The 14,163-nt window shown below is 45.3% G+C and overlaps 1 protein-coding gene across 1 annotated transcript; it reads right to left on the bottom strand.

Annotated features, from left to right (window-relative positions):
* Window positions 1-6,153: 6,153 nt before the first annotated feature.
* On the bottom strand, window positions 6,154-7,101 carry LOC128832694 (olfactory receptor 52R1-like). Its single transcript, XM_054020260.1, has one exon. It carries the CDS (start codon window positions 7,099-7,101, stop codon window positions 6,154-6,156), a length of 948 nt encoding a protein of 315 aa, XP_053876235.1.
* Window positions 7,102-14,163: the final 7,062 nt, after the last annotated feature.

The following is a 14,163-nucleotide window of genomic DNA, read 5'->3' as shown; positions in this document are numbered from 1 at the left end:
TACATACTGTGATGGTCAAGAGAGTTTTCAGCTTTCCTTCCTAAAAGGAAAAAATAACAGGAGACTAAATGATATTTAATGAAAATCTTTCTGCTCTCAATGCAAGTGTAGAGATGCTTAGGAGCTCAAGGTAGATCAACAAAAACATACTCTTGGATTTACACCAATGATAGGAAGATAGGCATTGCCATACTGGATCAGACCTGTAGTTCAGTGGCCCACTATCCAGTGGCCAGTTCCAGATGCTTTAGGGGAAGGTGGAAGTAGCCCTGCAATAGGCAATTGAGAGAACCTGCTCCTAGGGAAAGTTTCCCCGAGACACCCACTAGTTGGACATATTTTGTGGCATAAATCAGGAAGGTGTTTAGCCCTACCAAGACTTCTTCTTCTTTTTTTAAAAAAAATCCTTATTATTGTAATTGAAATTTTTGGTTACCCATAGTAACATCCAATCCCTCTTTGAATCCGGCTAATATCTTGGCCCCATCAATATCTCATAGCTGTGAGTTCCGCAACCTATTTGACAATTGTATAATTTTAAAATTATGACCTTCACAGAGACACCCTTTCTGGCCCTCCACTTCTGAGTGTGGTCTATTGTATCTTGACATGTGGTAAGCACACGGCAAATACATGCTGAAAAGGATCACGTCCTTCATTGAAGCTATTTCTAAATGTGTTTCATTGCACTATTAACTATCCTATTTATTTTCCCCACACCCGAGAGTCCAAATTATACCACTGCGTTTTTCCAGAAGATGGCATTAATATTTAGGGCCAGATTCTTAATTCAATAATATTGGCTCCAGATTTACATGTGTAAATTAAATCAAAACCAGGTCTATTAACTTTCCCTTACATAATCCTCCTGCTGATACACTCTGACCCCCAAGAATCTCTCCAAGAGAAGCTGAAGTGCTTTGCCTCTCCATTCTTGACTCAATCCAGAAAAGTTGATCATCCTACAGAGTTCTTTTCATCCTCACATGAACCACATCCTCTCCCCATGCAAGGGTCTGTAGATATTTGGCAAGTTACAAGCTAACACAGACAGTTACTTTATCTGGGTGAGAGAGGGATTGGTGTCGCAAATGGGTGAATAGTACAAACACTGGTGTTCCACTAATGTGCAATTGAGTGTACAAGTTACTTCAGCAGTGCTCCTGTAACAGGTGATGAGTGTGAATTTCTTACTACCACTATTACACTCCCCTTTCCTGCACCTCAATTCTACTCTTTTCTGAATCATTGACCAGCGGTTCTATTCTCTCATAACTTTTTGGAAAGACTTGTACAGGTATTGCAGAGGGATTGTGTTCGTGACCCTGGATGTAAGCTTCTGATCAGGAGACAGTATCATACAACTGTTCACTGAACAAAGTGTTAATAGCACAAACCCATTGCATACAGTATGTGGAGTACTTCTGAAATATTTTCTAAAGCCAAAACTGTTAAGCAGTAAAGTTACCACTGCTCCTTCCTGTAGAGATTCCAGCACCTCTGCTGCTGGCTTTCGACATACATTCATGTCATGAAAGTTTTCTTTATAATACTGTATTACAATGAAAAGTTTTGGTATAACATTTACATATCTGTACTTTAGTGCACACATATGAACCACAGGTGCTGAATCCACTTAGCAAAAACAGTCGACCTGCAGTGTGCTGTAGCCCAGTGCCCAGTCTGAGGGTTGGAAAATCAGGGGATTCCACCCTATGGGAAGTAAACCTATGAGATGCAGGTAGCCCTATAACCCTGAGCAGGGACTACAGGGCAGAAGTGCTGGAGCCCTCGGCCAGTCAGGAAATAGAAATGTTCCCTATTGGACCAGTTAACACAAAGCAACGCAGCTCTGAATTCCTGCATTCCCAATCAAGCCAGAGAATAAACCATTTGAAAATGCATTTGCTGATTAAATTTCCAGGAGAAAATAAACCGGAGGCGATTTGGGAACAAGTCACTGATATTCTGTCGTGTTTCTTTTTGCTCAGCCTGTGGCAGTATCAGGCCCAGAGCGCATGGCACCTCTAGAAATGGGACCCCCATCACTGTGTCACCCTGACAGCCCAGCTGAGAGCCCTCTGCCGCTGCACAGAACATCTGCAAATGGAAACAGCTTCAAGCCTTTTCAATTCATGTCACATTTTAAAGATACTGAAACCTGCCAACGTACCCATTTCCTGCTCAGCGTGGAGCGGCTGACATCAGAGGTCTTCACGCTAAAGGACAAGGACTCATCGGATAGGTTACATGAGCAGCAGCTAGTATCAGTTCTGATAGGGAGGCAGGTGTCTTTATGAAGCATGTCTGCACATTCCCTTGGGGGCCACTTGGCCATCAGGGAACCTCAGCTGCTTGGCTTCGTGTGCACCAGCTTTAACCCTGTCACAGCCAATGGCAAACTGCGGGAGGCCAAATCACAGGGGATGCATAATGATCCTACCCAACTGGACTGGGCTTGTCATTACTGTTCATATGATTCAAATTAGTCAGATGGCTACCTCGAGGGCAGCCAAGTGGTAACAATGATGCTGTCACAGCTGTGATTTTGCCTAAATAAAATATAATAATAATAATTAATAATACATAATATAGGACCATATTTCTCCTTGGCAGCCCTCGGTCTTGCATTAAAAACACGGGGTGCAGGTGGGGAAGGGAAATTCCACAAGTCTCTGTAATGATGCTGCCTTTGGTGGGACACTACTGAAAGTATCAGTTCAGGACAAATTGCATAGAGCAGGGCAGTTACAGCCCGAGGCTGGAATTCCTTTACTATTAAGGCACCAAACCAGCCAAACAGAGAGAACTTCAGTTTTACCCCACTGGCTAACCAGAAGTCATACAAGCCATTTCCTCGGATACTCCAGTTCCCTTGTATCGCCACTACCACCACTCCCTATGGGGATGAATGGTTATGAAAACCAATACCCCAGTAAAAGACAAAAAGTTTCTCACAATCTCAAAGGACCAAGCCCCAGACCCAGGTCAATATACCAGTCAGATCTTACCCACAAATAATGCTGTTGCCAATCCTTTAGCATCTAAAATCTAAAGGTTTATTCATAAAAAGAAAGAAAGACAGATGTGACAGGTTGGATCACAGAAACCCCCTTGTAAACTGATGTGCCAAGACTACCTCTGCTCCTGTTTTCCCTGCCAGCTCAGGACTCCAGCACCCTGTCTTGCTGAGCCAGACACTCCTGTCTGCTCCAACACAGACCCAGGGTCTGAATTTTACTTGCCCCAAAGCTGCAGGTTTACCTGAAAACAGTTCACAGTAGTGTGCTTGTCTTTAGCACTCAGATGCCCAACTCCCAATGGGGTCTAAACCCAAATAAATCAATTTTACTCTGCATAAAGCTTATGCAGGGTAAACTTAAATTTTTCGCCCTCTATAACACTGATAGAGAGAAATGCACAGTTGTTTGCTCCCCCAGGTATTAATACATACTCTGAGTTAATTAATAGATAAAAAGTGATTTTATTAAATACAAAAAGTAGGATTTAAGTGGTTCCAAGTAGTACCAGACAGAAGAAAGCAAGCCACCAAGCAAAATAAAATAAAATGTGCAAATCTATGTCTAATCAAACTGAATACAGATAAGATCCTCATCAGTTCCAGAATGCTCCCTTTTACAGACTAATCTCCTTTTAGCCTGGGTCCAGCAATCACTCACACCCCTTTGTTCCAGTTTCTTCCAAGTATCCTGGGGGGTGGAGAGGCTCCCTCTTTAGCCAGCTGAAGACAAAATGGAGGGGTCTCCCATGGGTTTAAATAGACTTTCTCTTGTGGGTGGAGACCCCCCTCCTTACTCCTATGCAAAGTCCATCTCCAAGATGGAGATTTGGAGTCACCTGAGCAAGTCACATGTCCATGCATGACTCACAGTCTTTGCAGGCAGAAGCCATTGTACACATCGTATCTTGTATGTCTCCAGGAAGACTTCTTATGTGGATTGGAGCATTCCAAGATGCATTGTTCCCCAAGTGCTTCCTGATCGGGTACTTAACCTTGCAAATTCCTTCCTAAAGAAGCTGACCGAATGTCTCACAAAGCTTACTTAGAAATCAACCAAGTATACAACCAATATTCTTACCCTCAAGTACAAAATGATATATGTGTACAAATAGGATGAATAGATATAGTAGACCATAACCTTTACAGAGATATGTTACATGACACAGGCAGCACAAAACATATTCCAGTTATGTCATATTCCCATAAAGCCTTATGGGAGGTACTGTCACAACAGATTAGAGCTAAAACTGGTTAAAGGAATCAATTACGTATATTAATGGCAAAGTTCTTGGTTCAGGCTTGTAGCTGTGATGGAATTAACTGCAGGCTCAAATCAAGTCTCTGGAGTACATCCACTGCTTGGATGGTCATTCAGTCCTTTGTTCAGAGCTTCAGTGTAGCAAAGTTCCTCCAGAGGTAAGAAGCAGGATTGAAGACAAAATGGAGATGATGCAGAAGCCTTTTATAGTCCCTTGCCATGAGGCCTGTGCTTCCTTTGTTCCAAACAAAAGCCACCCAGCACATGGCATGGAAGAACCTTAGAGTTCTATCCATAGGCATATCCCTGCATGCCTTGCTGAGTCACAAGGTGTATCTGCCTTCTCTCAATGGGTCAATTGTATAGCTGATGGTCCTTAATGGGCAATCATGCAGGCTAGGCAGTGCTGATGCCAAATTGTCTGGGGTGTCCCCCAGAAGCATAGCACAAGTTTGAAACAGACGGTATAGAGCCAATACTTTAAATACAAAAACAATACATGCATACAGATAGCATAATCATAACCAGTAAATCATAACCTTTTCCTAGACACCTTACATGACCTCCTTTGTACAAGATTTGGTGCCACTATAGGACCTTGATTGCAACAATGATCTATGTGGTCCCAGTTTGTGTAAATAACGTCACAGTCTCCCTACATGGAAATTTCAGTCAGATCATTCCAGGAGGGGGGGTGCTTTCCCTTCTTCCTGAGGAATGAAAAGGGGACCCAGAATAACAGCTTATACACATCCTTGTCTGAGTCAAACACGGGTAAAGAGACTGTGAATGAAACATACAAGGATCGTGCTACAACACAATTTTGAGAATATAAACAACTGTCGCAGTTGGGATGTGGTGTCACAGATCCCATTTGTCTCAGAATTCCAATGGATACATGTGGACATGCATTCCAACATATAGATCTCTCCCTTTCAGGCCTTTCAAAACATTTAGGGCAATACCCACTTCTCTCCCCAAGGCTATGACCCTGGTACACATCTCCCCTCAAGGCCACAGCCACTTCTGCACCTATTCCCCCAAGACACAGCCCATGCTCCACCTCTTGCCTCTATGCCCCACTCCCTTCTCTGCCTCTTGCCCCAAGTCCCCGCCACTACTGCTTGCTCCTTTTCCCCCCTCCCCATCACTCACTTGATCACCTCCTGGGAATCAAGCTACTCCGGGGACCTGGACGATTGAAACAGCTATAACTGATTAGCACAGTAGATTTTATCTTTAGCATGCTTGCCTCCTGATTCTCTAATCTTTTACATGGCTGAACTGAGTTTCTCGATGATTCTGAAAGGTCCGATCCACCGATTCCAGAGGATAAGGGGCAGAGTGTCCCAAGAGGTGGTCAGGGGACAGGGAGCAGGGGGCGGTTGGATGGGGTGGAGGTTCTGGGTGGTGGTGGTCGGAGGACGGGGAGCAGGGGGAGTTGGATGGGCATGGGAGTCCAAGGGGGCCAATCAGGGGGCGGTGATGTGGATAGGGGTCAGGGAAGTCAGCGGACAGGGAGCAGGAGGGGTTGGATGGGGGTAGGGTCCCAGGGTGGGGGTTAAGGGCAAGGGGTCATGGGAGGGGATGGTCAGGGGACAAGGAGCAGGAGGGGTGGAGGGGGGCGGTCAGGGGGTAGGAAGTGGGAGGGGGCAGGGGGCCAGGATGTTTGCAGAGGCACAGCCTTCCCTACGCAGCCCTCCATACAGTTTTGCAACTCTGATGTGGCCCTTGGGCCAAAAAGTTTGCCCACCTCTGGTCTAATGTCTCTCTGACTGCCCAGGCAGTAATTTAGGGAAGAGAGCAGAGCACCAACTCACCAACCAGCTCTGCACAGAGCTCAGTCTGAGAGCCAGAGCACAAGGAAAAAACTTTAAATCCCTTTATGAGTGAAGAGCCAGAGTAACCTGTCCTGGATCTGTTTGGTCCTCACTCCATAGATGATGGGGTTGAGCATGGGGGGCACCAGGAGGTACACGCTGACAATGAGAACGTGGAAATACAGAGGCACATTGTGGCCAAATCGGTGTGTGAGGGAGGAGAAGAGACCTGGGATGTAAAAGCTTAAGATGGCCCAGAGGTGGGAGCTGCAGGTCTCCAAAGCCTTGAGCCTGGCGTCCTTTGTGGGGAGGCTGAAGATGGCCCTGAGGATCTGGGTATAGGACATGGCGATAAAAATCACATCCAGACCCCTCACACAGAATACCACAAAGAGACCGTAGTAACTACTGACACGGGTATCGCCACAGGCCAGATTCACCACGGCCATATGCTCACAGTACAAGTGGGGGATGATGTTGGTTCTGCAATATGGCCATTGGCTCGCCAGGAAGGGAAGGGGCAGTATGACCATCATGCCACGCAGCACCAAGGCCAGTCCAATCTTGGCCACCACATGGTTTGTCAGGATGGTGGAATGTCTCAAGGGATGGCAGATGGCCACATAGCGATCAAAAGCCATGGCCACAAAGATCCCCGACTCCATCACTGAGAAGCAGTGAATGAAGTGCATCTGGGTGAGGCAGGCACTGAAATTGATCTCCCTGGAATTGAACCAGTAGATGCTCAGCATTTTGGGCAGGGTGGACGTGGACAGGACCAGGTCAGTGATGGCCAGCATGCAGAGGAAATAGTACATGGGCATATGGAGGCTTGGTTCTGTCTTCACGATGAACAGGATGATGAAGTTCCCCAAGACAGCTATGGTGTACATGGTGCAGAAGGGGATGGAGATCCAGACATGGGCCGCCTCCAGGCCAGGAATGCCCACTAGGATGAAGGTGGAGGGGTTGGTGAAGTCAGTTTTGTTGGAATCTGACATGTAGTAGGGAAGAAGTTGTTCAACTCTGAGGCGTTCCCAGGGTCCAGGGTGATGGTCGCAGTACAAAAGCCTGGATGGAGAGACAATGTTAATATGAGCCACTACATGCACTAATGGATACTTTTCTCATGGGTAAAGCTGCTTGGTTGCTCTTCGCACACATTTTCATTTTTCAGAGAAATGAATTATGAAAAACTGACCCTACTGATGTCAATTCCATATTTGATGGTCCACCATGCATCAATAATTTCTACATTTCGTGGTCTGGGAAACCTTAATAGGCACCAGTAAGAAACACAAGTGTGGATACTGGTTATCCCTCATTGTTCCTTAATGCAATGAAAGCCAGGCTAGAAAGTCCACGTTATTCCCCCAGGCACCCGGTTGCTCAAAATCTGAAATTGTAAAAAAACAAAACAAAAAACCTTTGCCAATCCATGTGCCAGGGGAAACGTTCCAACTAGAACCACCTCAGGGAAAAGACCAGGGTGTCATCGATTGCTGTTCCATGGAAATACCTGCTCATTCACTGTAGCGGCCAAAACAAATAAAATGTTCAGATGCCAAAGGATTGGGGTGGAGAACAACCTGCTCTGGAAATGCACTCACTTTTGCTCACCCAGTCTCTATAAAAGATATAGCAGATGGAAAGCAGATTTCTGAGACAGGCTATGAGAAGGGGGAGGCTGCCATATGCGGACAGAATGAAAAGTCTGGGACTGTTTAGTTTAGCGAAGCCACAAATAAGGGGGCATACGATAGAAGAGAACAAAATAACAGAATGGAACTGATTACATTCCAATGGACAAACAGAGAACAGCTCTCAACCAGTAATATCTATAGATTATTAGTGCTTCAAAAGGGCTAATTCCTCAAAGATGACAAATTATCCACAAAACTGATTGGGAGGAAAAAAATATTCAGAAAAACAGGAATGAAAATTGGGAGTTCTTTAAGAAGAGTTTATAGATAGCTAACAAGCCACAATTTCACAGTCAAGCAAGTGAAGATCTCATATCAGATGAGCTGATGGAATACTTTCTAGTCCATTAGCAGTCAAGGAGGATGTTAAGCAGCATCTACAGTAGAACCTGAGAGTTATGAACACCAGAAACATAAACTATTAAAAATTAAAGGGAAAGGTTTTTTAAAGGATTTGACAAGGTTAGGAAAAAATGGAAAATCTGTCATGGGATTAGTTAACAAAAAGTCTAAGAATATAATTAATGCGAGTCACCAACAGGGTTATGGAAACAGGTCTTGCCAAATAAGTTTTGATCCTTTAATGACTGTACACGTTTGGTTGACCAAGGGAACTGCACAAATACAATAGACTTTGATGTCTCTGAGACATTTGATGTAGTCGGGGAAAACATTCAGATAAAAACACTATCCAATATCAGCAGAGCAGACGTAAAATAGGCTAAAAACTGGCTAACTGATAGATCTGAGGAAGCAGTTGTCAATGGGGCATTGCAGGGAATGGGGGTGATTCTAGTGCAGTTCTTCAGGGATCAGTTCTTGGACCGATGCTATTCAATATTTTCATCAATGATATGGAAGCAAATAGAAAATCACTGCAGATAAAATAGCAGGGGACCAAAAATTGGCAGAGTGGTTACAATGAGGTAGTCAGGGCAGACACAAATGTTTTAATACGATCAAATACAAAGTTATCATTTCGGAACAGGGAACGCAGGAATGACCCACAGACTCGATCAATGTCTTATAGAATTGAGGAACTCTGAAAAGGATTTAGGGGGCACTGTGGACAACCAACTCATCGTAGTGGTGAGTTGGAGCAGGGGAACGATTTTACCTCTGCATATGGCATTGGTGAAACCTACTGCATCAAATTTGAAAATTTGGAGAACGTTCAGAAAAGAGCCACAAAAAGGATTGGAGGCTTCAAAAAATGCCGGCCAGTGAGAGAGTTAAAGAGCTTCATCTATTTATCTTATCAAAAGGATGATCAAATGGAAAATTTCATGGGGAGAAAGCCATGGGTAATAACAAGCTCTGTAATATTGCGGAGAAAGGCAGAGCAAAGCCCAAGTGAGATAAATTTCAGCTGGAAATAAGGGCCAAGCATTTAGCACTGAGGTTGATTAACCATTGGGACAAACTGCGAAGGGAAGTGGTGGATTCTCCAAGTCCCCATGTCTGCAGATCCAGACTGGATGCTTTACTGGAAGATCTGTTTGAGGGCTTGTTTACATTTCAAATGCCACAGCGGTGCTGCTATACCATCAGCATAGGGAATCAACCTCAGAGAGCAGCGGTAGCTAGGTTGACTTCATAGTGGGATCTACACCAGTGTTAGGCTGATATATCTACACGTCTTGGAAGAGTGAATTTATTTGCTTTTGCAAAAAAAGAAAATACAGTTTGAGGTTTCATTAACAGCGTGCAAATCTCCAGAAGTGATAGTATTCCTCTGTTCAGCGCTCGTTAGGCTTCAGCTGCAGCATTGTGTCCAGTTTCGGTCACCAATGTATAGGAAGGATCCAGAGAAATTGGAAAGGATCCAAAGGCGAGAGACAAAGATGATCAAAGGGATGGAATGCAAGCCATACAAGCAAAGGCTGAAGGAAAAGGGTATATTTAGTTTGGAAAAGAAGAGATTGAGCGGGGGCATGAGAGAGGTCATCAGATATTTGAAAGGCTGCCATAAAAAAAGATGGAGAAAAGTTCTTCTTTCTTGCCACAGAGGCAGGACAAGAGTCAATGGGTTCAAACTACAACAGAGCAGATTTAGATGAAATCTCAGAAAAAACTTCCTTACTTTAAGACCAGGAGGACAATGGAACAGACGTGGAAGCTCCTTTGCTAGAAGTTTTCCAAAGAAGGTTGGATACTCATCTGTCCTGCATGGTTTAGAGAAAACAAATCCTGCATCTTGGCAGGGGGTTAGACTAGCTGACCTTTACAGTCCCTTCTCCCCCTGTGGGATCTATGATTTTATGACGTGAAATCATACCATAGACCAGTCTTAGTCAAACACAAGTCTTTGGCCTCAATACAGGGGAAACTAGGTGAAATGTAACACCCTGTATTATACAGTAGGTAACACAGGATGATCTACTGGTGCCTTCTGACAGTGAAGCCTATGAATCTGTCGATAAATAAACTAGATCAACCATTTATATTTACTCTGTCTCACTGTTAGGATATAGATATTCAGCCCTGCCTGTAAAGGCCTATGCTTTAAGAATTTAGGTATATGTTCATCATTTAGCTAGTTATAGAGGTATAAAAGAGTGGTCCCCAACCTTTTCCGTGGGGCGGACGCCGAACGACTACCCACCGAGGACAGTGGCCACTGGACAAGCAGCCGCCGAAATGCCTCCGTGAAGCGGAAACGTCAAGATGCGTCGTTTCTTGACATTGCCGCTTCTTGGCGGTATTTCGGTGGCTGCTTGTCCGGCGGCCAGTAGGTGGGCGCACATGGATGCCCCGGTGGGCACTGTGTTGGGGACCCCTGGTGTAAAAGAAAGAATCTGTGTAAGGCCTGTGTAAGGTCTGATGTCCTGCTCTTCGGATAATGCCTTTGGCCAAGCAGCAGAGGCAGCCGTAAGCTGGGAAGCGAACGGTCACATCCTCACATCCCAAACTAATAAAGCGATCTGGGGCTGCTAGAAATATGATCCGATCTATCAACTCCAGGGAAAGGGAAGAGCCTAGAAGATGTAAAAGGAAAAAGCTACTGGGGGGAAGCTGTTCTAGATTTGATTTTAACAAATAGGGAGGAACTCGTTGAGAATTTGAAAGTGGAAGGCAGCTTGGGTGAAAGTCATCATGAAATCATAGAGTTCACAATTCTAAGGAAGGGTAGAAGGGAGTACAGCAAAATAGAGACAATGGATTTCAGGAAGGCGGATTTTGGTAAGCTCAGAGAGCTGATAGGTAAGGTCCCATGGGAATCAAGACTGAGGGGAAAAACATCAGGTGAGTTGGCAGTATTTCAAAGGGATGCTATTAAGGGCCCAAAAGCAAGCTATTCCGCTGGTTAGGAAAGATAGAAAATGTGGCAAAAGACCAGCTTGGCTTAACCACGAGATCTTGCATGATCTAAAAAATGAAAAGGAGTCATATAAAAAATGGAAACTAGGACAAATTACAAAGGATGAATATAGGCAAACAGCACAGGAATACAGGGGCAAGATTAGAAAAGCAAAGGCACAAAATGAGTTCAAACTAGCTACAGGAATATAGGAAAAAAGAAGACTGTTTATCAATACATTAGAAGCAAGAGGAAGACCAAAGACAGGGTAGGCCCACTGCTTAGTGAGGAGGGAGAAACAGTAACAGGAAACTTGGAAATGGCAGAGATGCTCAATGACTTCTTTGTTTTGGTCTTCCCCGAGAAGTCTGAAGGAATGCCTAACATAGTGAATGCCAATGGGAATGGGGTAGGTTTGGAAGATAAACTTTAAAAAACAAACAAGTTAAAATCACTTAGAAAAGTTGGATGCCTGCAAGTCACCAGGGTCTGATGAAATGCATCCTAGAATACTCAAGAAGCTAAGAGAGGAGATCTCTGAGCCTCTAGCTATTATCTTTGGAAAATCATGGGAGACAGGAGAGATTATAGAAGACTGGAAAAGGGCAAATATAGTGCCCATCTATAAAAAGGGAAATAAAAACAACCCAGGAAACTACACACCAGTTAGTTTAACTTCTGTGCCAGGGAAGATAATGGAGCAGGTAATTAAGGAAGTCATCTGCAAACACTTGGAAGGTGGTAAGGTGATAGGGAACAGCCAGCATGGATTTGTGAAGAACAAATCGTGTCAAACCAGTCTGATAGCTTTCTTTGATAGGATAAAGGAGCAAAGAGTCCTGTGGCACTTTATAGACTAACAGACGTATAGGAGCATGAGCTTTCGTGCATGCATGCATCCGAAGACGTGGGTATTGTGACAAAGTTCCTCCTTTATCTTGGTGGGTCCTGCATTTATTGGCGGATTTTCTTGCCTCAGAGATTCACCATGTGGGTTGGGGAATAGAATTGGGTGTTCCTCCTCCCCGACCATCTGTGATAGAACTGCCCCCAACCCTACTTCCGATGCATCCATCTGCAGGATAAACTCCTTGGTGAAATCAGGGGCTATCAGTACGGGGTTACTGCAGAGGGCAGTCAGTAGGTCTGTGAATGCTTCCTCTGCTGTGTCAGACCATCTCACCAGATCAGGTCCATGGGCTTTCACTAGGTCTGTCAGGGGGCTTGCCCTTGTGGCAAAGTGGGGGATAAATCATCGGTAATACCCCACCACACCTAGGAGCGCCCAGACTTGTTTCTTGCGACTTGGTCGGGGCCAATTTTGGATGGCCTCTAACTTGTTCACTTGGGGATTTACCAGACTATTTCCCACAATGTAGACAAGATATTTGGCCTCAGTAAACCCTACAGCACACTTAGCAGGGTTTGCTGTAAGGCCAGCTTGCCTGAAGGTATCGAGGACTGCCTCCACCTTCTCCAGGTGGGTTTCCCAGTCAGGGGTATAAATAACCACATCGTCCAAGTAGGCAGCAGCATAACTGTTATATAGGTGTAATAGCTTGTCCATGAGGCGCTGGAAGGTAGCTGGGGTCCCATGTAGTCCAAAAGGGAGGACGGTATATTGAAAAAGATCCTCTGGTGTAGAGAACGCAGTCTTTTCCTTTGCGTCTTCTGCAAGGGGAATCTGCCAGTACCCCTTTGTCAAGTCTAGGGTAGTCAAGTACCGGGCATTAGCCATACGGTCCACTATGCGAGGTATGGGGTACGCGTCGAACTGGGATACTTCGTTTAGTCACCGGAAGTCATTGCAAATCTTGCAGTGCCATCAGCTTTGGGCACCAGCACGATTGGGCTGGACCACTGACTGGGGGATTCTTCAATGATCCCCAACTCCAGCATTTTTGTACTTCTGCTTTTATTTCCTCCCTTTTTGCTGCTGGCACCCGATAGGGCCTCATTGTTACTCTGGCCCCAGGGTTAGTGACGATGTGGTGAGGTGTCTCGGTTGTTCGACCTGGTTTCATCGAGAAGACATCTTGGTTCCGGATGATCATCTCAGACACCTCATTCTTCTGGTCTTGTTTAAATCGGGAGACACTGTCACCTGTTTGGAAGGCTTGTTTTCCTGGGTTAGGTCTTTTTGGACTGTTGTGCATGCCTCTTGTGCATGCCAGGGTTTCAGAAGGTTAATGTGATAAATCTGTTCTTGTTTTCTGTGTCCTGGCTGCCGCACCTTGTAGGTTACTTCCCCTACGGGTTCAACCACCTCACAGGGCCCCTGCCATTGGGCCAGAAGCTTGCTTTCTGCCGTGGGTACCAACACCATAACACGATCCCCTGGTTGGAACTGTCGCACTTTTGCCTTGTGATTGTAATGGGTCCTCCTGGGCCTTCTCCAAATGTTCCCGTACAATAGGGGTAACCCAGGCTATCCGGTCTCGCATCTGCATTACATGCTCTATTATATTTCTCCCCTCATTGGGTTCCTCTTCCCAAATCTCTTTGGCGATATCTAGTATGCCACGGGGGCGACTCCCGTATAATAACTCGAAGGGGGAAAACCCAGTTGAGGCCTGAGGTACCTCCTGGATAGCAAACATAAGGTAGGATAGTAGGGTGTCCCAATCCTTCCCGTCCCGACTTACCACTTTCCTTATCATAGCCTTGAGGGTTCGGTTAAACCTTTCTACCAACCCATCAGTCTGCAGATGGTACACTGAAGTTGTCAGGGTATTTATATGGAGCAGCGTACCGAGGCCCTTCATTAGCTTCAACATAAATGGGGTTCCTTGGTCGGTTAATATCTCCCTCAGTAGCCCGATTCAGGCAAAGATTCCCACCAGCTCTGGTGTTTTCGAGGTACTAGGATCTGCTGTACCTTCTTGCCCCAGTACTGGTGCAACCCTGTATAAGAGATCCTTCTTCATGATGAAGTAGGGTCCTGGTCCCTGGATTTTCCCTACCACGGGGACCCCATCTATTTCAGTCACCTCCTTCCTAATGTTGTCATACCTTGGGTCTTCTGCCTGGTCCCGTCCAAAATTTCCTCTCCCGGGGCT

Source organism: Malaclemys terrapin, chromosome 1 (genome assembly GCF_027887155.1).
Source record: "Malaclemys terrapin pileata isolate rMalTer1 chromosome 1, rMalTer1.hap1, whole genome shotgun sequence".
In the NCBI taxonomy this organism is placed as follows: Eukaryota; Metazoa; Chordata; order Testudines; family Emydidae; genus Malaclemys; species Malaclemys terrapin.
This window is presented reverse-complemented; position numbering and strand designations above follow the sequence as displayed.